General features: G+C 36.9%; 1 protein-coding gene across 4 annotated transcripts in view; it reads left to right on the top strand.

The window, feature by feature from the left end:
- DPP8 (dipeptidyl peptidase 8) overlaps positions 1 to 25,132 on the top strand; it is a 61,102-nt gene that overhangs the window by 29,883 nt on the left and 6,087 nt on the right. For 3 of the 4 annotated variants that reach the window (XM_025883826.2, XM_025883827.2, XM_073877207.1), the window contains exons 8-20: positions 296 to 424; positions 990 to 1,051; positions 3,421 to 3,521; positions 4,215 to 4,392; positions 5,228 to 5,387; positions 9,331 to 9,410; positions 12,449 to 12,601; positions 13,354 to 13,489; positions 14,783 to 14,928; positions 20,013 to 20,159; positions 21,419 to 21,571; positions 22,845 to 22,987; positions 24,046 to 24,157. In XM_025883826.2, coding sequence (XP_025739611.1) covers positions 296 to 424; positions 990 to 1,051; positions 3,421 to 3,521; positions 4,215 to 4,392; positions 5,228 to 5,387; positions 9,331 to 9,410; positions 12,449 to 12,601; positions 13,354 to 13,489; positions 14,783 to 14,928; positions 20,013 to 20,159; positions 21,419 to 21,571; positions 22,845 to 22,987; positions 24,046 to 24,157 — 1,700 coding nt within the window. Of the gene's footprint in view, positions 1 to 295; positions 425 to 989; positions 1,052 to 3,420; positions 3,522 to 4,214; positions 4,393 to 5,227; positions 5,388 to 9,330; positions 9,411 to 12,448; positions 12,602 to 13,353; positions 13,490 to 14,782; positions 14,929 to 20,012; positions 20,160 to 20,623; positions 20,797 to 21,418; positions 21,572 to 22,844; positions 22,988 to 24,045; positions 24,158 to 25,132 lie in introns of those variants that run through there. The other variant, XM_073877208.1, reaches the window with a different exon arrangement.

Below are 25,132 nucleotides of genomic sequence, written 5' to 3'. Positions count from 1 at the left end.
AGCCCCATGTTGGGCATGGAGCCTACTTAAATTTTAAATATATACATATATATGTATATGTACATAATTATCTTCAGGTTTTGCCTTCCTTTAACCAGCAAAAGTGGTTTAGTAGTAACTCACCTTCCTAGTGCAAAGACTAGTGGTACTTTCATACACTATACAAAAGGCAGCGTATTTTATACATAAATTATTTTTCACTGTGGGAAATATACTACTAGAGGGAATGGTCAGTTATGATTACTCTCTGGAATAATTCTTCTAAATTTTCAATATTTAAATTCCTTTTTAAAAGCTCCCAGTGGCAGCAAAATTCTGAGAATTCTATATGAAGAAAATGATGAATCTGAGGTGGAAATTATTCATGTTACATCCCCTATGTTGGAAACAAGGAGGGCAGATTCATTCCGTTATCCTAAAACAGGTACTATATTCCATTGACATTTATATTTGCTCATTTCTACTTTCCAAACAAGATTCTCTCTGCAATCATCCAGAGGTATGGTCAACATTAGTCATTTACAGCCTTAGTAAAGGTAGGTGATTCATTAAGTATCACTGAAGTAGATTTCTTAATTATAGGCTGATCTTATTTAATTCTTTTCAAAGGTTGGGAAGTATACAAAGCTGGTGACTTCAGGGAATGAAAAAAGAGGAGTTTTTGCTAGGAAGTAAAGATTTTTAAGGGATTATGTTCTTAATAAGTCAGCAATTTTTTTCTATTTTGCTGTTAACATTTCAATTACAAAATGATACAGAATTTTATTTATTTCATATTGACTCTTGGTGTTTTCTAGTCTCTCTCTTTTTTTTTTTTTTGATACTAATGTTGAGAGTTATGAATTTGAGTTGGAGTTCTGAGATTCTTATACAGTAAAGCCCTGACTCTACAATATTCCTGACTTAACTAAAGTATAAAGGGGATTGATCTAGCAAAATTAGTTTGAATAATTTTGATTATTCATTACTATTCATGTCTCTTTCTAAAGGCACAGCAAATCCAAAAGTCACCTTTAAGATGTCAGAAATAATGATTGATGCTGAAGGAAGGGTAAGTATAAAATGTTGAGTTGACTTTTTGTGTCACTTAACTAGTCAGTCTAGTAGATATCTTAGGTATTCTTTTTATTTTTTTACTTTATATTTTATTTTTAAAGATTTTATTTATTTGACAGAGAGATAGAGAAAGAGCACAGATAGGCAGAGTGGCAGGCAGAGGGAGAGGGAGAAGCAGGCTCTCCGCTGAGCAGGGAGCCCGATGCGGGGCTCAATCCCAGGACCCTGGGATCATGACCTGAGCCAAAGGCAGACGCTTAATGACTGAGCCACCCAGGCTCCCCTAGATATACTTTTTAATTTTTTGAACTCATTTAACTTGCTGAGGTATCTGTGGACCATGCTTTGGAAACTTTTTGCTGGTTCCCAAGATAAGAATATAGGGATGTGCATATTTACCACTCCTTTCCAAAAGTTTTTCCTCTTTGCCATTGTTAATTCTTTAGATCAATATTTTAAAAATAGCAGTCATTGACTAGTGACTTACCTTCTGTGTTGGATGTCCCACATTTCTCTTGTATTGCTGCTTTCCATTTGGATAATCGAATGCTTATAAGCTGACTGCACACAAGATGAATTAAAAAATAGTCTTCTTCGGGCACCTGGGTGGTTCTGTCGGTTAAGCATCTGACTCTTGATCTCATACCAAGTCTTGATATCAGGGCAATGAGTCAAGTCCCACACTGAGCTCCATGCTGGGTATGGAGCCTACTTAAAAAACAAAAACAAAACAAAACAAAAACCCAGTCTTCTCTGCTAGACTTTTTTTTAACAGCTTTATTGAGATATAATTCACATACAATACAATTCACTTTTTTAAAGTTTTAGAATGGCTTTTAGTATATTAACAGAATTATGCAACCATTACCACAATTTTAGAACATTTTCATCACCCCAGAAGAAACCCCACATCCCTTAATCATCACCCTCCAACCTTTATATGTCCCTTGGCACCGGGCAGCCATTGATCTACTTTCTGTCTGTAGCTTTGCCTATTCTGGACACTTCATATAAATGGAATCATACAGTATCTACTCTGTTTTCTTTTACCTAGCATCATGTCTTCAAGCTCCATCTATATTGCACCATGTATCAGCACTATTTTGCCTTTTTTTTTTAAGTTTTTATTTATTTTTTTGAATAATCTCTACACCCAACATGGGCCTCAAACTCACAACCCTGAGATAGAGTCGCATGCTCTTCCGACTGAGCCAGCCAAGCGCCCCAGCACTTTCTTGCTTTTTATCACCCCGTAATATTCCATTGTGTGGCTATACCACATTTTATTTACCCACATATCAGTTACAGACAATTAGGGTGTTCCACCTTTTGGCTGTTATGAATAATGCAACCATGAATCTGTGTGTATGTTTTCACTTCTCTTGATAGATACCAAGAAGTGGAATTGTTCAGTCATCTGGTAGCTCCATGTTTAACCTTTTGAGGAACTACCAGACTGTTTGCCCAAAATGGTTACACTATTTTACATTCCCATTGTGTGAGGTTTCCAGTCTCCACATCCTCATCAACACTTCTATTGTTTGTCTTATTTATTATAGCCATCCTAGTAAGTTTGAAGTTGTATCTCATTGTGATTTTGACTTAAATTTTCTTGATGGCTAATGACGAGCATCTTTTCATGTGCTTATTGGCCATTAGGTAGATCTTTGTTGAGAATTATCTATTCAGATCCTTTGCCTTTTTTTAAAAAACTTACTTTTTTGGGTGCCTGGGTGGCTCAGTTGGTTAAGCATCTGCCTTCGGCTCAGGTCATGATCTCAGGTTCCCGGGATCGAGCCCCATATCAGGCTCCCTGCTCAGCAGGGAGTCTGCTTCTCCCCCTCCCTCTGCCTCTGCTCCTCCCCGCACTCATGCTCTCTCTCAGATAAATAAAATCTTTAAAAATAAATAAACAGACAAACTTTTTTGTGTTGGCTAGATTTTTAAAGGAAAAAAGTTTGCTTACTTAGGGCCATTTCACTAATATATTACACAAATCATATTTTAGGCTAAAATATAGGGAACTAGGGATTATTATTTTTCTTTGATAACTAGAGTCTAAATAAAGTGATTAAAACCTGTTTTTACCAGTTACTAGCAAGCGCTCTGTTAGTATATATAAACTCATGGGAAAAGACTTTTAGACTGCTAATTTTTGTGCTTAGAACTTTTTTAGGCATGAAGAGCACGCTAGTGTAGGTAACCCATAACTTACTTCTGGTTTTGCTGTATCTCTCATGCCTTTTTAAATATCTTAAGTCTGAAAAAATGTCATGCTGTTGAAGGTGATGATTTAGGTAGACTAGTAAACTAGTTACTGATCTAAATCTTCTGTAACTCGATTCCTTTTTTCTTTTTTAATAGATTATCGATGTCATAGATAAGGAACTAATTCAACCTTTTGAGATTCTGTTTGAAGGAGTTGAATATATTGCCAGAGCTGGATGGACTCCAGAGGGAAAATAGTGCGTATGTTAAATTGTCACTTCTTTATAAGTAATTTAGAATCTAGAACTTTAGAAATGTTTATGTTACTAGGCTTGCCCTTCAGTTGGAGATGCCTTCACATGCAGATTTGCAGAGTAGTCATTTCTGCACAGAGAATTTTTCCTGAGCTAAGTGGGCTTGCGGATTTGTAATTCTGTAAGTATAGGGGCATTGCATTTTCATTCTGTCTGTTACATATCCAGTCATGGTTTCAGTGTTTTTTTGTGGTTAAATTGTATGACTTTAGGGCTCACATATAAGGATGTCTATATTTTTTTATTACATAATTTAAGCAAAACTTTTTGTAGAGTTTTATGTGAAGGTGATTACATATAGTTCCTAAGGTAGACAACAGGAGTTTCACAAGGCCACCAATTGTTGACACTAAGGGGAAAAAACAATTTCATAGGTCATTTGTGGTTTTAGGAGTTTAAAGAAAACCACTTTTAAAAAAACTCTATTCAAGCCTAACTTTAAAAAATAAGTATAGAATAAGCTAATACTTTTAATTAGCCATTTGTAAATGATAATTTAACATTTACTAAAGCAATTCTTTAATTGTGATTACAGAAATAATAGATGGGTACTAGAGGAGAGAGTAGGGGAATATTCATTTTCTGAGAGATGGCTTTATTTTTGGTGCTTTTTTGTTTGTTTGTTTGTTTAAATAGTGCTTGGTCCATTCTACTAGATCGCTCCCAAACTCGCCTACAGATAGTGTTGATCTCACCTGAATTATTTATCCCAGTAGAAGATGATGCCATGGAAAGACAGAGACTCATCGAGTCGGTGCCTGACTCCGTGACACCACTAATTATCTATGAAGAAACAACAGACATCTGGATAAATGTATGTATGCTTTCCTGTACTCGATTATATATTTTCTCAGAATGCTAAAGCAAGTGAAGTTTTATAGCAAACTATCCAAACGAATTTTTAAATTCAGAGTAACCAGGAACATTATTTGCTTAGTTTGAACATTTCAAATTGGAATGTTTGTAGATAGAAAGTAGATGTCATTGAAATGACATCTCCTTGGTTGCAAATTTGCCCTTGTTCCTGGACACATCATGTATTGAAAAATAGCCTCATCAGTGCCTCTTAAGAGGACCTCAGTAGAAGTCTAGAAGAGACTTTCTCTTTTAAGTTGGCAAACTGTACCAAAATTTACCAGTTGGGATTGAGTTTTTCCTTTTCCAATTTAGTGGAAAAAACTTAAACAACATACAAAATAAATAAAGCCAGATCATTCCCTGGCTGAGTACAGGCTTTATATGATTCACCCTTCAACTGTTAGAATATTTCTCTTTGGAAAAGAAAAGTAATAAGATTTTGGATAAGAATAAGTAGTAGGATTCTGTAAATAAGATTTGTATCATTAAAGCTCATGCCATGTTTCAAAGGATTATAGAGATGAGTAAGAAAAAGTTTTTGGTCGTATTTTTCTTTTTTCACCATTTGGGAACATTTATTTCTCAATGAATAAAGTCTATGACTAAAGTGAGATAAATCTGAAAGGACCAGACAAAATCTGTATTGTAAATACACAGTACCCCCTAGCACTGACAGTTATTTATGTTTCAGAATGTATTTATCAAGTAATTCTTCTTTCTCTAACTTAATTGAATTGTTTATGTAGTATTTTCATTAATGTGTATAGTAAATTAAGCTATTCATTTTACAGATCCATGACATCTTTCATGTTTTTCCCCAAAGTCATGAAGATGAAATTGAATTTATTTTCGCCTCTGAATGCAAAACAGGTTTCCGTCATTTATACAAAATCACATCCATTTTAAAGGAGAGCAAATATAAACGATCCAGTGGTGGGCTGCCTGCCCCAAGTAAGAAATCCTTTTTTATTTAGAAAATATATATATATATATGTTGGGGGCGGAAACTGGGAGGGGCAAGGTAATATGTCTCTTTTGTATACTTTATATACTTTATAAGCATCGGTTCTTCATTAAACTTAATACATAAGTTAAGCTAGAATGTAAATACATATGTGAAATCACAGGACAAAGTTCTTGATGGATATGTAAGAAACTATTAATAGTGAGTAATCTCTGGGAATGGAATTACTTGTTTTTGCTTTCTATTTTTGCCTTGACTGTAATTTTTAATTTGTTTAAAGTGAGCCCAAGTCATATTTAGATTTAAAAAGCTGTTTTTAAAATGTTATTTGGTTATTAGATATTTTTACATCCTAGTTTTGTTTTGTTTTACATATTATGTTGTTTTTTTTTTTTAAGATTATGTATTTATGAGAGAGAGCACCAGTGTGAGGGAGAGAGCACGAGTCAGGGGGAGGAGCAGAAGGAGAGGGAGAAGCAGACTCCCTGCTGAGCAGGGAGCCCAACATGGGGCTCCATCCCAGAACCCTGAGATCATGACCTGAGCAGAAATCAAGAGTTGGCTGCTTAACTGACTGAGCCACCCAGGCACCCCTCCTATTTTTTTTTGTTTAATACTGTCTGCATCTACACTGAAGTTAATATGGTTATAGCTCTTTAGATTGATATAATTATGCTGTCCAAAGTGAAATCAAATATTGTATTAGCTGGAGTTAATTTCTCTCTAAAAAGTGATGGTTTTTCTTCTGGGAAATGTAATAACAGAATGGATATGTAAGCCTAGAAAAAGTGAAATGATATATCCAATAGTTCTCCTGTTTGTGTTTTTGTTTTTTTATTTGAGTTATAGTTTCCTACTTTAATAATAAAGAGTTTGTTTTGGAATGGTAGGCACTTTATGATAATGTTATATGCTTAACTGCCATTTGGGACATAACAGACTCAATAGCCATTTTTTTAAATTGTGGCAAAATATACACAAAACCTACCATTTTAACTATTTCAGTGTACTGTTTAGTCACATTAAGTATGTTTCTATTGTTAGGCAACCATAACTACCATCTACCTCCAGAACTTTTTTCATCTTCCAGAACTGAAACTGTGCCGTAAATATTACCCAGTTTAGCTTATTGCTCCCTCCCCTCAACTGCTGACAACTACTTTCTGTCTCTGATTTTGACTACTCTAGATATTTTATATAAGTGGAATTATACAGTATTTGCCCTTTTATGTCTAACTTACTTCACTTTGCATAATGTCCTCAAGTTTTATCCATATCATAGCATATGTGAGAATGTCCTTCCTTTTTAAGGCTGAATAAATTCAACTGTGTGTATAGACCACATTGTGTCTTCCATTCGTCTGTCTACAGACACTTGGGTTCCTTCCACATTTTGGCTATTGTGACTAATACTGCTATGAACATGGGTGTACAGATACCTGTTTTGAGACCCTGCTTTCAGTTCTTTTGGGTGTATACCCAGAAGTAAAATTACTGGATCATATGGCAATTCTATTTTTTAATATTTTGAGGAACCACCATACTCTTTTCTGTGGCAGCGGCACCATTTTATATTCCCATTAGCAGTGCGCAAGGGCTCCAGTTCATCAACATCCTTGTCAACACTTTTTATTTTCTGTGTGGTTTGTTTATTTGTATGTTTGTTTGGATATAGCCATCCTAGTGAAGTGTTATGCCATTGTGCCTTTGATTTGCATTTCCCTTATGACTAGTAACATTGTACATCTTTTCATGTGTTATTATCCATTTGTATATCTTCTTTGGAGAAGTGTCTGTTTGAATCCTTTGGCAACTTTTCAAGCGGGTTGCATGTTTTTCTCAGCGGGGCCTTTTAAATATCATTCTTATTTGGGAAACATGAGCTACATCTTTCAACTGACAAAATAAATACTGCCTATGACTCTGTTCCTTTACTTAGCCTAATTTTTTTAAGGCAGACTAGATCTTGTATATCCAAGATGAAGAATTTCTTCCTTGAGAGCCTTAGTTTAACTTGACCCTTGGGTGAAATTGCCCTTACCAGCTCCTCTGTTGTTGATAAATTAAAGCCACTTATGAAATTCCAGAAATTTTACTGCACAAGCAGGGGGAGGGGCTGGGGGAGAGGGAGAAGCAGGCTGCGCACCGAGCAGGGAACCCAGTGCAGGACTCAATCCCAGGAACCTGGCATCATGACCTGAGCAGACGCTTAACCAACTGAGCCACCTTGGCGCCTTCCAGAAATTTTAGTGATGACTGGTCAGAGAGTTGTGAATAGTACATAATTATCTAAAACAATATTTGGGAAACAGTAATACAATGTTGGTAACTTAAAATCATATACTCCTGTTGAAGAGGGTAGGACGTTAACATTCATCCCTGAGGCCTAGCCTCTCTGTTCCCTCTCAGTGTCTCTTTCTGGACCCCTCAGTTTATCTGCCTCTTCTTTCCCTTCCCCTCCTTTCTTCCTAGACTTTCTTGCTCCACATCTTTTTCCTTGATATCTACTTCATCTTCCTCCTCCCTCTTCTTCCTCAAGTGGCTATAATGTGAAACAATTAGTACTTGTTATATATATATTAAGTAGTAGTTTCTGGACATAAAATTTAAAGGGCTAAGTTGAATTTTTGTGTCTTAAGAAAAAATAAACTTTTTTAACCTTACGGGGACCCTAGTTAAGACCCTGTGCCATCTTATCATCTGTCCCCAGCTGTCTCCTCCCACAGTACTACTAGGCAAAGAGAAATGGTTTCCATATTTTAACCTCCTCCTTCGGCCACTGGCCACCGGGAGTTTTCTTTACCCAGACAGAATCTCATAAAGACAAATGGGGCATGTTGGCATTTACTGTGGTAATACCCCGTTTATTTTTTGGCAGATGAAGAACAATTGTATAAAAATTTTTCTTTTGTGGCGTTTTAAGTAGTTTGTTGCATTTCTAGGGGAAATGCCTTGTCAACCCATTAGACTTCTAGGTCTAGGAATACAGTTGTTTTTGAGTTCTTTTCTGGCTTTGCCATCAGAATCTGTTTTGCTGTTTTTACTTGATTTACATGGATCCCTCCACCATTATTCCATTGTATTGTGAAGACTTATAACTTGGATTTTTTTTTTTTTAAAGATTTTATTTATTTATTCATGAGAGACAGAGAGAGAGAGAGAGGCAGAGGGAGAAGCAGGCTCCCAAGGAGCAGGGAGCCCGATGCGGGACTCGATCCCAGGACCCTGGGATCATGACCTGAGCCGAAGGCAGACGCTTAACCATCTGAGCCACCCAGGCACCCCATAACTTGGAATTTTTTTAACTGTAGACTTTTTAAAAATTAAGGTGAAATTCACATAACATTAAATTAACCACTTTAAAATGAACATTTTAAACATTTTATTTCTTTAAGATTTATTTATTTGTGGGTGGGGAGGGACGGAGGGAGATGGAGAGAATCTCAAGCAGACTCAGTGCCCACTGAGTGCAGAGCGTGTCTCGGGGCTCAGTCTCACAACCCTGAGATCATGACCTGAGCTGAAATCAAGAGTCGGATGCTTAACCGACTGACCATCCAGGTGCCCCTTGAACAAACATTTTAAAATGAATAGTGGCAGGGCACCTGGCTGGCTTAGTTGGTGGAGCATATGATTCTTGATCTCAGGGTCTTGAGTTCGAGCCTCACGTTAGGTGTAGAGATTACTTTTTAAAAAAAATTTTTTAATTAAAACATTAAGAAAAATAAGATAAACAGTGGCATTTAGTACATTCACAGTGTTGTGCAGTCAGCACCCATGCCTAGTTTCAAAACATTTTCATTACCCCAGATATAACTTAAATTGTTTAATGTGCTTTTGGAAAAAAGAGGTGTAGAGTAATGTTCTTCATTGTTTCATTTGCTTATAGTCTCATACAGAGTGCTGAATGATAACTATGTTTATCTTTAGGTGATTTCAAGTGTCCTGTCAAAGAGGAAATAGCAATTACCAGTGGTGAATGGGAAGTTCTTGGCCGGCATGGATCTAATGTATGCTCTTTTATTCTACTGATCTGTTTGGTCAACATTTGCTGTGTTTATGCAGTACAAAAAAAAAAAAAAGCTGTAGTACAACTTTATATGACTCCAGTGATTTGACAGTATTAAGTTAGGGCCTACAAGAACTCAAGTTTTAGAAAGGAAGAATCTTAGTTTAAATTACAAATCACCCGTTTTATAGCCCTGATATTAGATGTGTTCTGGTTACTTAAGTTCATCATTTTCAAGTATAGTGTTTCTGCTTAATAAGGAAAGGGCTGGTCCATATTTTCTGAGTCTGCAAAAGTTGTGAGTTGGGATATTGTTTGAAAATTATTTTTATATCTCTTATAGACTGCTCATGTCATTCCTACATTAGAACTTGAATTTACTACTTCTGAGATAGTGATTCTCTTTCACTTACCTGTTTATCTTATCTCACAAATTTAAAGTTTTATCCACCGCCTTCAAAAAGTGGTGGACATATATACAGAGTGTAGGTTGATATGGAAAAGGAGGAAAATCCACCCTCCTTCCTCTTAGCATGTGGCCTTCTGTAGCAATTCAGTGAATTTGAATTTTTTTTTTCTTTTGCCTTTCATAGTATCTTGTGTTTCTTTGAACTTTCAGTTAGGTGGTCAGTTTCCTGAGAGCTCTAAGAACTCCATTCTTTATGTGTGTGATACATTCAGTTAAGTTGATGTATGCTACCAGGATTTAGGGAGGTCTTTGATTTCCTCAAATTGATTTGGAGATTTATTAAAGGATTAGGCGTACTGGCTGCTATAGAAGTCACTTATAGTCCCCAAGGTGGTTAAAGAGAAAAAGTGAAGATCCGGGTCTCAGGTTTGGTTTTGTTGGTAAAAACTTTAGAATATCATAGGTAACCGTTAAAGTCTAATTTCCACTGAGCGTTTCACGTGGCCTTCTGGTTATATATATCCAAATATATTTTTTCTGTTTAGGGACCTTGGATGTTATTGTCATTTGAGAAGAATCTTACTGTGCAATTCCAAGTTCTGATAACAAAAAATTACACTATTATAAAGTTCCTGCTTGTGTAATGGTTGGATAATACTGAGGGAACCCACAGAATTGTATTTACGCAGATCTGAATCTTATTTCAGCAACCTAAATGTCTGTTACTTGCAGTTATGTGCATCAATTTTCTTCTTTCTTTATGTCATGCTTATATAATGTGTTTGTGCCTCTCTTTCTTACTCTTTCATATCCCTCTATCCTGGCCTTATTTTTTTTAAGTTACCTTTTCCTTCTCTGCTTTTGTCAGTGACCTTGTTCCCACCCAAAGATTTTTAGTGGCAATAATTGGGTAAAGCTTTGAGACCTTTTTTTTTAAGATTTTTTTATTTATTTATTTGACAGAGAGAGACACAGCGAGAGAGGGAACACAAGCAGGGGGAGTGGGAGAGGGAGAAGCAGGCTGCCCGCCAAGCAGGGATCCTGATGAGGGGCTCAATCCCAGGACTCTGGGATCATGACCTGAGCTGAAGGCAAACTCTTAATGACTGAGTCACCCAGGTGCCCTGAGCTTTGAAGCTTTTAAGCCCATGTGCTCCTCACTATTGGGGAGTGGTTCTCAAAGTATGGTCCTTGGACCAGCTGTACAGCCTAAGCATCACCTGGGAACATTTTAGAAATGTAAATTATTGGGCCCACCCCAGACCTTCTCAATCAGAAATTCTGGTGTCAGAACCCAGCAATCTGTTTAACAAACCCCTCAAGGTGATTCTGATACTTGTGTTTAATAAAGTAGTTACATGAAACAAAGAAAAGAACCTTTAAATCAGGGATGAGAAATTAACCAGTTATTTCTTCAGTTTTGAAAGGCCTGACTCCCAGCTGCTAGGTCAAGAGCAGAACCTATCCTAACCTTTTGTGCAGATTAACACATACCTGTGAAACTTCATGAATGTTTGTCCTGGCATTTTCTCTCACTTGTATCCTTTCTGTATATGTCATGAGGGCCTACTTAATCTCAACCCTGTTTATTTCTGTACCTGTGTATGCTAAAAAATATTTAATAATGAAGAAACAGCTTCGTGGAGATAATGTGGCATTTAAAAATACTTGCCTCTAGAAATGTATCTATGTTTTCTTTGCTGTGCAAAAAAATTTAAATTTCATTAAGCACTGAGTAGCCTGGTAGAAGACTTTTTTAAAGGGACAATAAAGCCATTTATTTAGACTCCTACTGTAATTTGTGAAGAATATTAAATGAATTCAGCTGTGAGTTTACTTACAGTTTTTTTGAGTTCTGAATGAAGACTTAAAAGATCTTATCCATACTTATTTATAAACTATACCAGTATTGAAACTGTAATTGAGTTCAGTTATTTCCCAACCCAGTAGATAAAATACTTTTGCAAGTTTGTACCAAAGACCAAAAAAGTACTGCCTAAGATAATACTGCACTGAGAAATACACAGGATTCTAAAATTAGACTCTTTAAGTGTGCGTGAATGGTTGACCTCAGCTGCAATATAGGTATGTTTTTTCCCTATAAAATGTTGTCGTTTTAATGAAATAATTCTTTTTTTTAAATTTTTTTTTAAGATTTTATTTATTTATTTGAGAGAGAGAATGAGATAGAGAGAGAGCATGAGAGGGGGGAGGGTCCGAGGGAGAAGCAGACTCCCTGCTGAGCAGGGAGTCCGATGTGGGACTCGATCCTGGGACTCCAGAATCATGACCTGAGCCAAAGGCAGTCACTTAACCAACCGAGCCACTCAGGCGCCCTTAATGAAATAATTCTTGCATTTTAAGAAAAACCCACATTTCAGTCATATAGGAAACTAACAATAGCATGCAATTCAAGTGTCCTTTTTCCTTGTGGACAAGATCTATTCTTAGGTAAAAGTCATAAGCAAAACCAACTCAGGTTTATTAACATTGGTGGCAAAATGTTTTAAGAGGCACAAGTCAAAGGGTGACTCAAATGATTCTATTTAAAATTGGGAATTGTTTGTTGAATTACTAGCCTGGCCAGGGTCCTACTAGCACTGATTTTTCTGTTGTTTTTTTTTTGACAGATCCAGGTTGATGAAGTCAGGAAGCTGGTATATTTTGAAGGCACCAAGGACTCTCCTTTGGAACATCACCTATACGTGGTCAGTTATGTAAACCCTGGAGAGGTGACAAGGCTGACTGACCGTGGCTATTCCCACTCTTGCTGCATCAGTCAGGTATTAGTCCCTGTTGGAAAAGAGTTTCCTATCATATAAAAGACCTTCTGCTGTAATACTCCTTTAGAGTAATGTGAAAATCAGTGAAATTGGCCTGCTGAAGTCTGATTCTCTGAGAAAAAACTTTAAAAAGTCTACTCTTTTTTTTTTTTTTAAGATTTTATCTATTTATTTGAGAGAGAGAGCCAAAGAGTACACACAAGCAGGGGGGAGTGGGCAGAGAGAGAGTGAGAAGTAGGCTCTTGGCTGAGCAGGAAGTCCGATGCGATGCAGGGCTTGATGTGGGGCTTGATGTGGGGCTTGATTCAGGGCTCAATGCAGGGCTCAATCCCAGGACCCTGAGATCTCGACCTGAGCCAAAGGCAGATGCTTAACCAACTGAGCCACTCAGGCTCCCCTAAAAAGTCTACTCTTTATTTTTCTTTTTCTAAAGATTTTATTTATTTATTTGAGAGAGAGCGCACGCATGAGCAGGGGGGAGGGTCAGAGGCTGAGGGAGAAGCAGATTCCCCACTGAGCAGGGAAACCTACGCAGGGCTCGATCCCAGGACCCTGGGATCGTGACCTGAGCTGAAGGCAGACCCTTAATCGACTGAGCCACCCAGGCGCCCTAGTCTACTTTTAACTTTAGCATTGTATATGGACCTAAATGGTCAGACTCTTAACCATACTCCTGCTCTAGCACCAGCACAGATGTAGCACCTTTTTTTACTTTTCCACAGGGAAAAAGTAATTGTTTCTCCTTTCTCTAGCATTGTGACTTCTTTATAAGTAAGTATAGTAACCAGAAGAATCCACACTGTGTGTCCCTTTACAAGCTTTCAAGTCCTGAAGATGACCCAACTTACAAAACAAAGGAATTTTGGGCCACCATTTTGGATTCAGCAGGTACTCATTTCCCTGAACCTGATTTTAAGTAGAATTAGTACATAAGTGCACTAAATCTGTTTCATAGATCCACATTTCTCACCTCTTACCACCACTTGTCCCTGAGCTGCTAAGTTCCTGATTAATCCCACCCTTCCTATTCTATCAACCACCAGAAAAGATGGATTACCTCCCATTCCAGGCAGGAGCAGGTCTGGAAGGCTTTTTTGAAGTTTTTAATTTGATTTAAGTTTTTACTTAAGCAGTCTTTACACCCAATGTGGGGCTTAAACTCATGACCCCTAGATCAAGAGTCGCACGCTCTTCCAACTGAGCCAGCCAGATGCCCCTGGAGGGCCTTTTTGAAAATAAGCATAAAATAGTCACAGTATCAGCTAAGAAATGATTTGTTCACATGTTTAGGTAATTTCCCAGATAAACAGATGAGGATAATGTATGTACATAGAACTAGTAAGACTGAGCAGGGAAGCTGAAGCTTTAGGGAATAACTAGCTGGTAGCTTTCTTAACTTTTTAAAGCACTTACAGTGGTCATCTTAATGAAAGATAGAACACTTGTTCTGTATGGGAGTGAAGAGCACTGTGAATTATCTATTTTTTAAGTGCTTGATTTCTTAAAAAAATGGAGTAATTTTATGTATCTTTAATCCACTTTCTCCCCAAATCCTTTTTCCTGTTAAGTATTTTCACTCATGAATAACTGCTGAAGGGTTAAGAAATTAATGCAAAACCACAGGGTATGTTCTAATGTCCACAAGTAGAATTTGTAATATGGTGATGATCTCTGCTTAAATTGTAACATTATCCAGTATACACAGACTCAGGATAAGTCTGTATAGCTTTGGTAAACCAAAGACTGATCATGACTTTCATTTTTTCTGGGTCCTGGTTAGGCTTATTCTGTAATGATCAGAAACAGATGTTTATTGAGCATCTGCTGTGAGCAAGTTAAATTGAGTTAAATTTGTGCTTCCAGTTTCTGATCAGGTATATGGCTTAACCATCATTAAGTTACACTGAACCAAGCACAAAGTATTTGTATAGTTCTGCATCTGAATACCTCCTAGGCTCCAAGGATTATTCAGAATATTGTGTATCTGCTTTTGAAATAATTAAATATATTCATTAGATTTTCTTTTTTAAAAGATAAATGTTCTTGCTTATCACCTGAAAGGGGGATGGTCATGTATTTGTGTGGGGGGGTTGTGGGTTTATGGTTTCTTTTCCTTTCTCTCAGATTGCAGAGTTCCCATAAGAACTCCTTTTACGTACTTTTTTTGTTATCTCCTCATAGGTCCTCTTCCTGACTACACCCCTCCAGAGATTTTCTCTTTTGAAAGTACTACTGGATTTACATTGTATGGGATGCTGTACAAACCTCATGATCTACAGCCTGGAAAGAAGTACCCCACTGTGCTGTTCATATATGGTGGTCCTCAGGTGGGCATATTTACTTATTTTAATTTAATTTTATTTTAATTCCAGTGTAGTTAACATACGGTGTTATATTAGTTTAAGCAATTCTGTACATCACCCAGTGCTCATCACAACAACTGCACTCCTTAATCCCCATCATTTATTTCACCCATCCCCCCACCCACTTCTCAGGTGGGCATATTTATATACATAATATGTGTGTGTGTGTGTGTGTATTTTTTCGATGATTTGTTTTTTAAATGTCTAGTTGTTCAAGTTAAGATTTGAGCATTGTTGGACCTCTGCTGTTCTTGACTCTGGCTTATGTTCTAATTCCTATTTAGAAGTTGGATTTTGTTACATGGCTAATTTAATAAATCAGTGTCAATTTCTTAATTTACAGTAAGACTGAAATTGTCATGGGAATGGAATATTCATGTCAGTAGGTAAATGTGTTGTCTTTTATGTAAAGAAACTTGTTTGGGAAATGAAATTAAATAGTTAACTGTCTTGGTAAATAAAGAGTTTTAATAGATACTTTCAGAAGCCTTGGTAGCCTAATGAATTCCACCTTTTCATTCTAAGTCTATATCTCTCAAGCAGACTAGAATACTTTATCATCTAGTTAAGGCAACTGCTATACTACTATTTAGCATTGTAAGAAGTTTACACCTGGATTTTCCTTTTTCTGGATTAAATATTGGCATGTGAATATTAAGTAAATCCTGTTGACTATCAGAGTAAAGTATTTGGAGTAGGGGCGTTGGTTAATTGGCACTTTTTAAAAATGTTTATTGATTATTTATCTTGTTGGGCCTTTGAAGAAATTAGAATATAATTATACCATTTTTATAATACAGCTCTTGACTCCGTAAATATCCTTCATAATTACATCCAGTTATTCAGTATCTGGAAATGTTAGATGCTAAAACATGCAAAAAATAGGGACCCGTGGCTGGCTCAGTCAGTAGAGCACATGACTCTTGATCTTGGCTCGGGGTCATGAGTTCAAGCTCCACTTTGGGTGTAGAGCTTACTTTAAAAATAGGAAAAAAAAGAAAAAGACGTCTGAAAAATAAAATAAAAGCAAAATAACTGCATAAGCCACAAAATCTCAGCAATGGCAATCATATATCAAGTTAAATCACTTTGCCATCGTTAAGTGTATTTTACAAACAAAACATGATTCACATTTGTATTATACTCATCTATACATAAATCATAAACAAAATTATAAACAGCTAAATTAGCCATCTGTTAAAAACTTGAAGCCAAATCTTTGTAAACTTTAAAAAAAGTCTTGGGGCGCCTGGGTGGCTCAGTTGGTTAAAGTATCTGACTCTTGGTTTTGGCTCAGGTCATGATCTCAGGTTCATGAGATCAAGCCCTACCCTGTGTCTGGCTCCCTGCTCAGCAGGGAGTCTGCTTCTCTCCCTCTGCTCATGTGCTCGCTCTCTCTAAAATAAATAAATCCTTTTAAAAATAAAGGCTTAATACAAAGAAATGCAAGAGAGAAATTACAAGACACTCTCAGAAGTTTTACATATTTTCGTATATTATTTTGATAATAAGACTAAGTAAGAAGGATGTTTCTCCTTTCCAGTGAAGAAATGATATAAGAGATATGTGACAAACACACTATAAAGACTAACTGGTTATGTAGATCTTTAAGACTATAGAACTCCTTTATATTACTCCTTATTACTAATTATGTTTAAAAAGCCACAGGGGGCGCCTGGGTGGCTCAGTAGGTTAAGTGTCTGTCTTTGGCTCAGGTCGTGATACCAGGGTCCTGGGATCAAGCTCCGCAACAGGCTTGCTGCTGGGCGGGGAGCCTGCTTCTCTCTCTCCCTCTGCACTTCCCCTGTTTGTGCTTGCTCTCTCTCTTTCAAATAAATAATAAATAAATAAAAATAAATTTTTGATTAAATCTTATCAGTCTAAGAAATTATTATTTCTTGGTGTATGTTCAGGTCAAAGTGGGAATCTTGATTGGCAACAGTGTTACAGTTTGTAACATGGAGTGAATTACTTTGTCACTCACTGCAGCAATGTCTATAGTTGGACGAAAGTGAAATCCAAGAAAAGCAAATATTTCCGATTAAAGTCATCTAGGCTTAGTTTTTTAAGCTCTTTATTGATAACAGCTGTATGTTTTAACAAATCCTTGTGATGTTTCCTATGTACTAGACACTTTTATAAATATAAATGTACAAGAAAGCAGACTAAGTGATAGCAGGACACAGGTTTTGAAGAACTGATACTGAAGGAGACTTCTGAATTCTCAGTGCCAAAGGGCATTATGTTTAAGTACCTTCCTCCTGAAGTAGCAGGCCTCTGGCTGTGAGGACACAAACACTGGCTCTTGGGAGAAATGTTCATATCAGGCAGTTGAGGTCACTTTTGTGTGTGACAACAGTTGAGGCCATTTTTGTGTGTGACAACTGACAACAGTAAAGTGTTTTTTTTTTTTCTTTAAAGATTTATTTATTTGAGAGAGAGAGTGAGTGCGAGCACATGGGGGTTGCGGGGCAGAGGGAAAGGGAGAGAGAGTCCGCAAGCAGACTCCCTGCTGAGTGCAGAGTCAGACATGGGGCTTGGTCCCAGGACCCTGAGACCAGGACCCGAGCAGAAACCAAGAGTTGGACACCCAACTGACTGTGCCACCCAGCCACCCTGAAGTAGTTTTCTTTAAATACTCATTTTTTGCTCTATGCGTAGTACTTCTTTTTTCAGCTCTCTCCTTTTTTGCTCCTCCTTCTAAAAGAGAAAGGGAAAACACTATTAACTATACTGGAATTAAAATAAAAAATAGGGGCACCTGGGTGGCTCAGTCGTTAAGCATCTGCCTTCAGCTCAGGTCATAATCCCAGGGTCCTGGGATCGAACCCCACGTCGGGCTCCCTGATCAGCGGGAGGCCTGCTTCTCCCTCTCCCACTTTCCCTGCTTGTGTTTCCTCTCTCGCTGTCTCTCTCTGTAAAATAAATAAATAAAATCTTTTAAAAAATAAATAATAAATTTTTAAAAAAGAAAGGGAAAACAGCATTCTCCTATCTCCATTTTTCATTCATTCATTCAGCAAATAGTCATTGAGTTCCTACTATGTAACAGGTACTATTCTAGGCAGTGAGGATACCATAGTGAACAAATCAGACTAATGTCCCACCCTCATGGAGTTTAATGAGGAAAATAATAAATGACTAGACATATAAATGATACAATTTAATATAATGGATATGCTATGAATAATTATTGGGAAAGAGGATGGCAAAGAGACTAAAATGGGAGTTCTGTTAAGAAGTTCAGGGAAGGGCTCTGAGGGTATGTAAGATGAGGAGTGAACCACCTTAAAGACCTGAGGGAAGAACATTCCAGACAGAGGGAACAGTAAATGTCAAGGTCCTGGGGATTAGAATCAAGTTGGTGTAGTTGATAATAAGGTTAGAGTATAGTACACAAGTAGGGATTTGGTATGAGATGAGGTCAGAGAAAAAGCCAATGGCCAGATAATATAAGGTCTTAAAAGGCAATGGTAAGGATCTTAGAATAAGATCTAAACTCTTTACTATTAGAGGGAGCTAAGCTATAAAGTCTTATGTAATTTACATTTTAAAACCATCCCTCTGCTATTGTGTGAATAGACTGTAGGAGGACAAGAGTAGAAACAGGAAGACCAGTTTCGCAGTTGTTACAGAGGTACTGAATATCCAGAAATTCAAAAAGAGAAGATTCTCTACACATAGCACACACACCCCAGTTTATCCTAATAAATGCTCAGTATGTATTTACTGTATGAAGATGGTGTCGATTCTTATTTAAGTGGCTGATTTGGTTTTCCTGTTGGTTTCAGCCAAAAAAAAACTTTTCATTTGTAGGGGGCTTGGGTGGCTCAGTCTGTTAAGTGTCCCACTCTTGGTTTCAGCTCAGGTCATGGTCTCACAGTTGTGACATTGAGCCCTGCTTGTGAGATGGAGCCCTGCATAGATCTCCATGCTCACTGGGGAGTCTGCTTGGTATTCTCTATCTCCCTCTTCCTCTGCCCCTCACCCCCCCCACTCGCTCGCATGCTCACTCTCTCTAAATAAATCCTAAAAAAAAAAAAAGAAAACTTCTTTCATTTTTGACAGAACTTTTTTTGTCATTGTTTAACGTCTATCTTAGTGTCCACCAAACCCTGAACTTCTCTAAGTTTCTCTCTACTAATTAAAGTCCTCTTTTGGGGGCACCTGGCTGGCTCAATCAAAGAGCATGTGACTCTTGATCTCTGGGTCATGAGTTCAAGCTCCATGTTGGATGTAGAGATTACTTAAACAAAAAACAAAAAAAAATGAAGTCCTCTTTTCACTAGTTTATTTCTGTTGAGGCACTAAACCACATTTAATTCCTCAGTCATTTGGAAGTATGATAGCATGATAAGTGATTTAAGAATTATCCTACCTTTTGCATTGATTTGTATAACAGGAAAAAGGAAGCTGGACTGGTCACAGTTTTTCATTAAAATACTAAATTTTTCTGCTGCTGGTCAGGGACAATCCCAGAAGAGACGGGTAGGGAAGAAAAATGATCTTACTTATTCTTGTCTCTGTAATTTGAATGACACAGTTCTTCAGAGTAGCAGTAATTATTTTAGTTACTTTTTCTATGGGGTAGGTTAAGTCTCTTGTCTCATATGTAAAGAATATCTTGGTTACAGTTTTAAAGTCTTTAGTTGCTCAGTAATTGCCCTGAACCTTGAGTGTGAAGTTAAAAAAAGAAAAAGAAACCACATAAACATGAGAAATTTAAGTTAATTTAAAAATAAGTCAGGGAGAGGGGGAAATAGGGAGTTGCTAATCACCGAGCACAAAGTCTCAGTTATGCAAGATGAAAAGTTCTAGAGATCTGTACAACACTGTCCTATAGTTAATGATACTGTAGTGTACATTTAAAATTTTGTTAAGAGGGTACATCTTGTGATAAGTGTTCTTGCTACAAGAAAATAAAATTTCATTTTAAAAGCAAAATAATACAAAAAATTCAGGCTTTCTACTTTTCACAGCATCCTGTCTCTTTTGCTTTTTTATGCTACCATATAATACATTTCACTGAAGTTGTATTTCTTCCTCAGGTGCAGTTGGTGAATAATCGGTTTAAAGGAGTCAAGTATTTCCGCTTGAATACCCTAGCCTCTCTGGGTTATGTGGTTGTAGTGATAGACAACAGGGGATCCTGTCACCGAGGGCTTAAATTTGAAGGCGCCTTTAAATACAAAATGGTGTGTGAGCATACAAACATTTTTCTTTTATTAAAGACATTTACATTTTCTGGTTCATTGTTTGGTGTGAAATCTCAGCAAGTTGGGGGAAGGGGCTGTGAGTGAGAGAGATGGGGGGAAAGAGAGTGAGAGAGAGTGTGTATGTGTGTGTGTGTGTGTGTGTGTGTGTATCTATGTGTTAGAGTTCAGGGGTGGGAGGGAAGATGCAACTTGATATTCACTAGGCTAGCTCACGTCTGCCTGTCTACCTGTATATAACTTTGGGGAGCTGAGATAGAACCACTTTTACACAGAAATACCCTTTCTTTCTATGATGTATATCCAGCTTAGCCAGAAAGCAGCACCATAGTTTTCAGCATCCTGTGCCCTATTGAGAGGAATAATTGAGATTTGTTCTGTCCTCTGTGAAGAGAGAAACCAACTGGTTAGTGCCTTCCTTGTGACAAGCCTCTTTCTCTCTACAGGAAGCTTTAAATGCTACCTTTTAGAGATGCCCCATGTCCTTTCTGCTGCTTTGGGAAATGATGAGAATCCGATGTTCCTTTTACACAGTAAGGCAGTTACTGTGTTTGCCAGTGTATTGGACATGCTGAGTAAGACATGGGATTTTCTCCCACAGCCAGTTCTTTGACCTTATGTTGTATTCTCATGTAAGTTTTTTTGTTTTTATTTTTGTTTTTGGCTCAGTAAAGGAGATTGTGTGCACTGGCAGGCCTAGTAATACAGATAGGGTGGTGGTGGTAGGAATTAGGACTTAATAGGATTTAAATAGCGTGTGTTCAGTTCCTAGAAGTAGATGATGGGGAAATAGAATAAGACCTCAGGAGTGATTCCTTCTGCTTTACTGCATTAAGTTTTAAAAAGAAGTAAAATTAGTCAACCACTTAAGGGGGCTAATTTTTTGTCTTTGGGTATAGGAAGGCTTGTTACAAGGAAGATGCTGACCTCTTAGCAGACAACAGAACAAATGGAAAGGGGAAATACCCATATAGCAAGGAACAGTTTGGGTCTCAGTAGGAAAGAACTTTGTGGCTAAGGGGTAACTAAACTCTAGGACTGGCTAGCAACAGAAGCTATAGTCCCCTATCTCTAAATAGAGTTAAAAAAATTTTTTTCGGGCAACAGAATCTCAATCAATAATGAATTATTAAAAAATACTACAGGTATTTTTAGTGAAAACCATTTATCAGCTTTAAAAACACTCTGATAATGAGACTTTATTCATCAGAATCAGTGAAATGTTCTGCCTTTTTTGACAGGGTCAAATAGAAATTGACGATCAGGTGGAAGGACTCCAGTATCTAGCTTCTCAATATGATTTCATTGACTTAGATCGTGTGGGCATCCATGGCTGGTCCTATGGAGGATACCTGTCCCTGATGGCATTAATGCAGAGGTCAGATATCTTCAGGGTATGTGGTTTCCTATTGTATTTCTTCTTGCAATAGGGGTAGAATTTTCAATAAATTGAGGATATGAGAAAGTGCCTATTTTCTGAAGGTTTACAGAGTTGGCAATATTATGGAATGTTAGGATTTGTGTATCTAACAGTCATGTGAGATAATAGATGTATCTTGTCAACTTGTGAGAGCCATGTGAGATATATATTTACATATCTATATATATATTAAAAAACACTTGTCAACTTGATGACCAGTTGTTGGCTATTTGTAGACATGCCAAAGATTATGGGAGATAGTCATGATTAGTAAAACACACATGCGCACACGTGCACATATTGGATTGTAATTACTTATTTAATTGCTGGACTGCAAGCTCTGATGTCAGGGACTTGCGTGCCCTTCACATCACTGTATCCTCAGTAGCCAAGCACAATGCGTGACACATAGTAAGTCTTAAGTAAATCTTTATTGAATGAATAACATATTAAATATATAAATGACGATTACAATTTTATAAACAACTTCCTAGAGAAATATGTTAGAAGGAAATAATAAAGATGCCAAAAGTTGTTAAGAGAATGGCAATTATGAAGTGTTCTTCTTTACTATTTCAATAACGTGATTTTTGTCTTACAGTGAAAAATAATTTTAAGAATGAAAATGATAGGGTTTTTGTTCTTGCATGTATATTCGGATAATCTTTATAATAACCACAAAATAAACTCTGAAAACTGCCATAATTTTACCAGGTTTGCAGCTGTCAAGAAAGTAATTAGAATATTTAAGTGTAAAACTGTGAGTGGGAACCTTAAAATGAGGAAAGTGTTTAGTGCTTAAATGTATTTCATTCATTGTTAAAAATTCTGTACTGCCAGCAGAGGCTAAAAGAGAAGAAAGAAATGACTGCTTTTCCTATATAAAGCTGACACTTGTCACACTTTTTTTCCCCAGCAGCAGGAATGAGTTTACACTGAGGCATTCACATGTTCTAGTTCAGTCTCCCCTTTTCACAAAGGGGCCCCAGTGTATATTTCAACTAGCCCAGGTTAAGGGTTTGATATGTGGCATGCCTGTGGGACATGAAGCTCACTGACTGACAAAGTATCAAATTCTTGACCTTGGCGCTCCACTTTGATTTTCTGAGTTGCCTGAGACCATGTATGCCCCAGTTGTGGGGCTAAAGCCTAAGGATAATTTTAGCCTATAAATTTGCAGTTACACGTTCTCATTGCTAGCCATTCTTTTTTGGACCACACTTGACTATTATTGTTGTCTTCCGTAGGTTGCTATTGCTGGGGCCCCAGTTACTCTGTGGATCTTCTATGATACAGGTTACACAGAACGTTATATGGGCCACCCTGACCAAAATGAACAGGGCTATTACTTAGGATCTGTGGCCATGCAAGCAGAAAAGTTTCCCTCTGAGTAAGTTCAAGCTTTAAAATTCAGATTATAAATTTAAAATTGTAGTGTTAAAATTTGTCTTTAATAACAATGAAAACCTCAAATACTGCAAAACCAAGACTAATATTTTAAAGATTTTATTTATTTATTTGACAGAGAGAGAGACAGCGAGAGAGGGAACACAAGCAGGGGGAGTGGGAGAGGGAGAAGCAGGCTCCTCGCTGAGCAAGGAGCCCGATGCGGGGCTCAATCCCAGGACCCTGGGATCATGACCTGAGCTGAAGGCAGACGCTCAACGACTGAGCCACCCAGGCACCCCAAGACTAATATTATATAGACGACTCAAATGGCATGGCTATTTCTCAAAGCTGAATTACAGGCCAGTTCACCTAACCTGGTTTTTTTTACAAGTTATATTTGAAGCAATTACTGTGCTGAAAGAAGTAAACTATATAACTGTTTCAAGGTGGAAAAAATTCTCTTTCTGCTTAAATATATTCTATAGACAATGTTTATGATTTTTCTTTCCCTAGGTACATGCTATGATTATTGATAGATGCTAATATCATCATAAGAAATAGAACACATAATTTTTCATTATATGTAGTATCTGGTTACTATATTATAAATTTATTATTGAAAATGTTGAATTCTCGGGGCTCCTGGGTGGCTCAGTCATTGGTCGTCTGCCTTCGGCTCAGGTCATGGTCCCAGAGTCCTGGAATCGAGCCCTGAGTCAGGCTCCCTGCTCGGCGGGGAGTCTTCTTCTCCCTCTCCCACTCTCTCTGCTTGTGCTCTCTCTCTCTCTCAAATAAATAAATAAAATCTTTAAAAAAATAAAAAAAAAAAAAATACTGAATTCTTATTTTAATATTACATTATAAGGAAGTTAACTATTATTAACTATATTACTATATAGTTATATTTGTTTTTATGTAATTGTATATTATATAACTATATATAGTTGTATATATTACATAACTACAATATTAACTAATAGTTAATTGTGATCAGAGGGGTTAAGTGGTTTTCCCAAGTACTCTATTTTGCCTAATCCTGTGATATTTCCATTTCTCTAGACCAAATCGTTTACTACTTTTACATGGATTCTTGGATGAGAATGTCCATTTTGCACACACCAGTATATTACTGAGTTTTTTAGTGAGGGCTGGAAAGCCATATGATTTACAGGTGAGTTCTTCATTTTCTGATTGAAGTAAGTAGTGATTAGTGATTGATTACTTTGAAATATAATAACCTATGGAGTAGGACTGAATTTTCAGCTGTGGCCACTCTCTGCTTAAAAGATCTAAAGTCATAGGCATAGTTAGTAGTGCCTCTGTTTGGGTAAAAATTAAGATTTTGTTGAAGTTGGGCTAAGAACTGGCCTATTGAATTATATAACTTGTGTATCTGTAACTGCTTTCAATTTGTAATCATGGAAAAGATGACAGGAGTCCATTCAGTATCCCCTTTGCTTTTCTTTACATGGTCTTTTAATTTTTATTTTATATTGACATTGGAATAGAAAGCCACAAGTTAACCACCTCTATTGCTCCATTACTCAAAAAAAGGTTTTAAAAGATAACCTATTCGTTTCTTCCACCTTTGTACTTCTTTCACAGATTATGTGCTCATAAGAAATGAAAAATATTACTTTTTCCTCATTTATGTTTCAGTTGACATTTACGTAGATAAACTATGAGCTATTTGTCTGTAGCAGCAGTTTTCAAGCATTTTGGTCTCAGGACCCCTATGCACACCAAAGAGCTTTCATTTATGTGGGTTGTGTCTTTCAGTATTTCCATAAAAGATACTAAAACTAAGAAAATTTTTGTTTTGTTTTTTTAAAAGTTTATTTAAGTAATCTCTACACCCATTGTGGAACTCGAACTCACGACCTGAGATCAAGAGCCACATGCTCTTCCAACTGAGCCAGTGAGGTACCTCCAAAACTAAGAAAAATTTAAAATATTTTTTAAAAAACAGTAATAAACTATTATGTGTTAACACAAATCACAGTTTTTGTGGGGGAGAAAAACTATTTTCCGAAACAAAAAAAAAATAGAGAAATAGCATTGTTTTCTTACATTTTTGTAAAATCCCTTTAATGTTTGACTTAAGGAAGACACCTGGATTCTCATATCTGCTTCCACATGCAATCTG

The sequence above is a fragment of the Callorhinus ursinus genome, unplaced genomic scaffold (assembly GCF_003265705.2).
Source record: "Callorhinus ursinus isolate GAN/ISIS: 27379988/994484 unplaced genomic scaffold, GSC_fseal_2.0 scaffold25, whole genome shotgun sequence".
Taxonomy (NCBI): domain Eukaryota; kingdom Metazoa; phylum Chordata; class Mammalia; order Carnivora; family Otariidae; genus Callorhinus; species Callorhinus ursinus.
The sequence above is the reverse complement of the archived record's forward strand: the minus strand, read 5'-3'. Positions and strand labels throughout refer to the sequence as shown.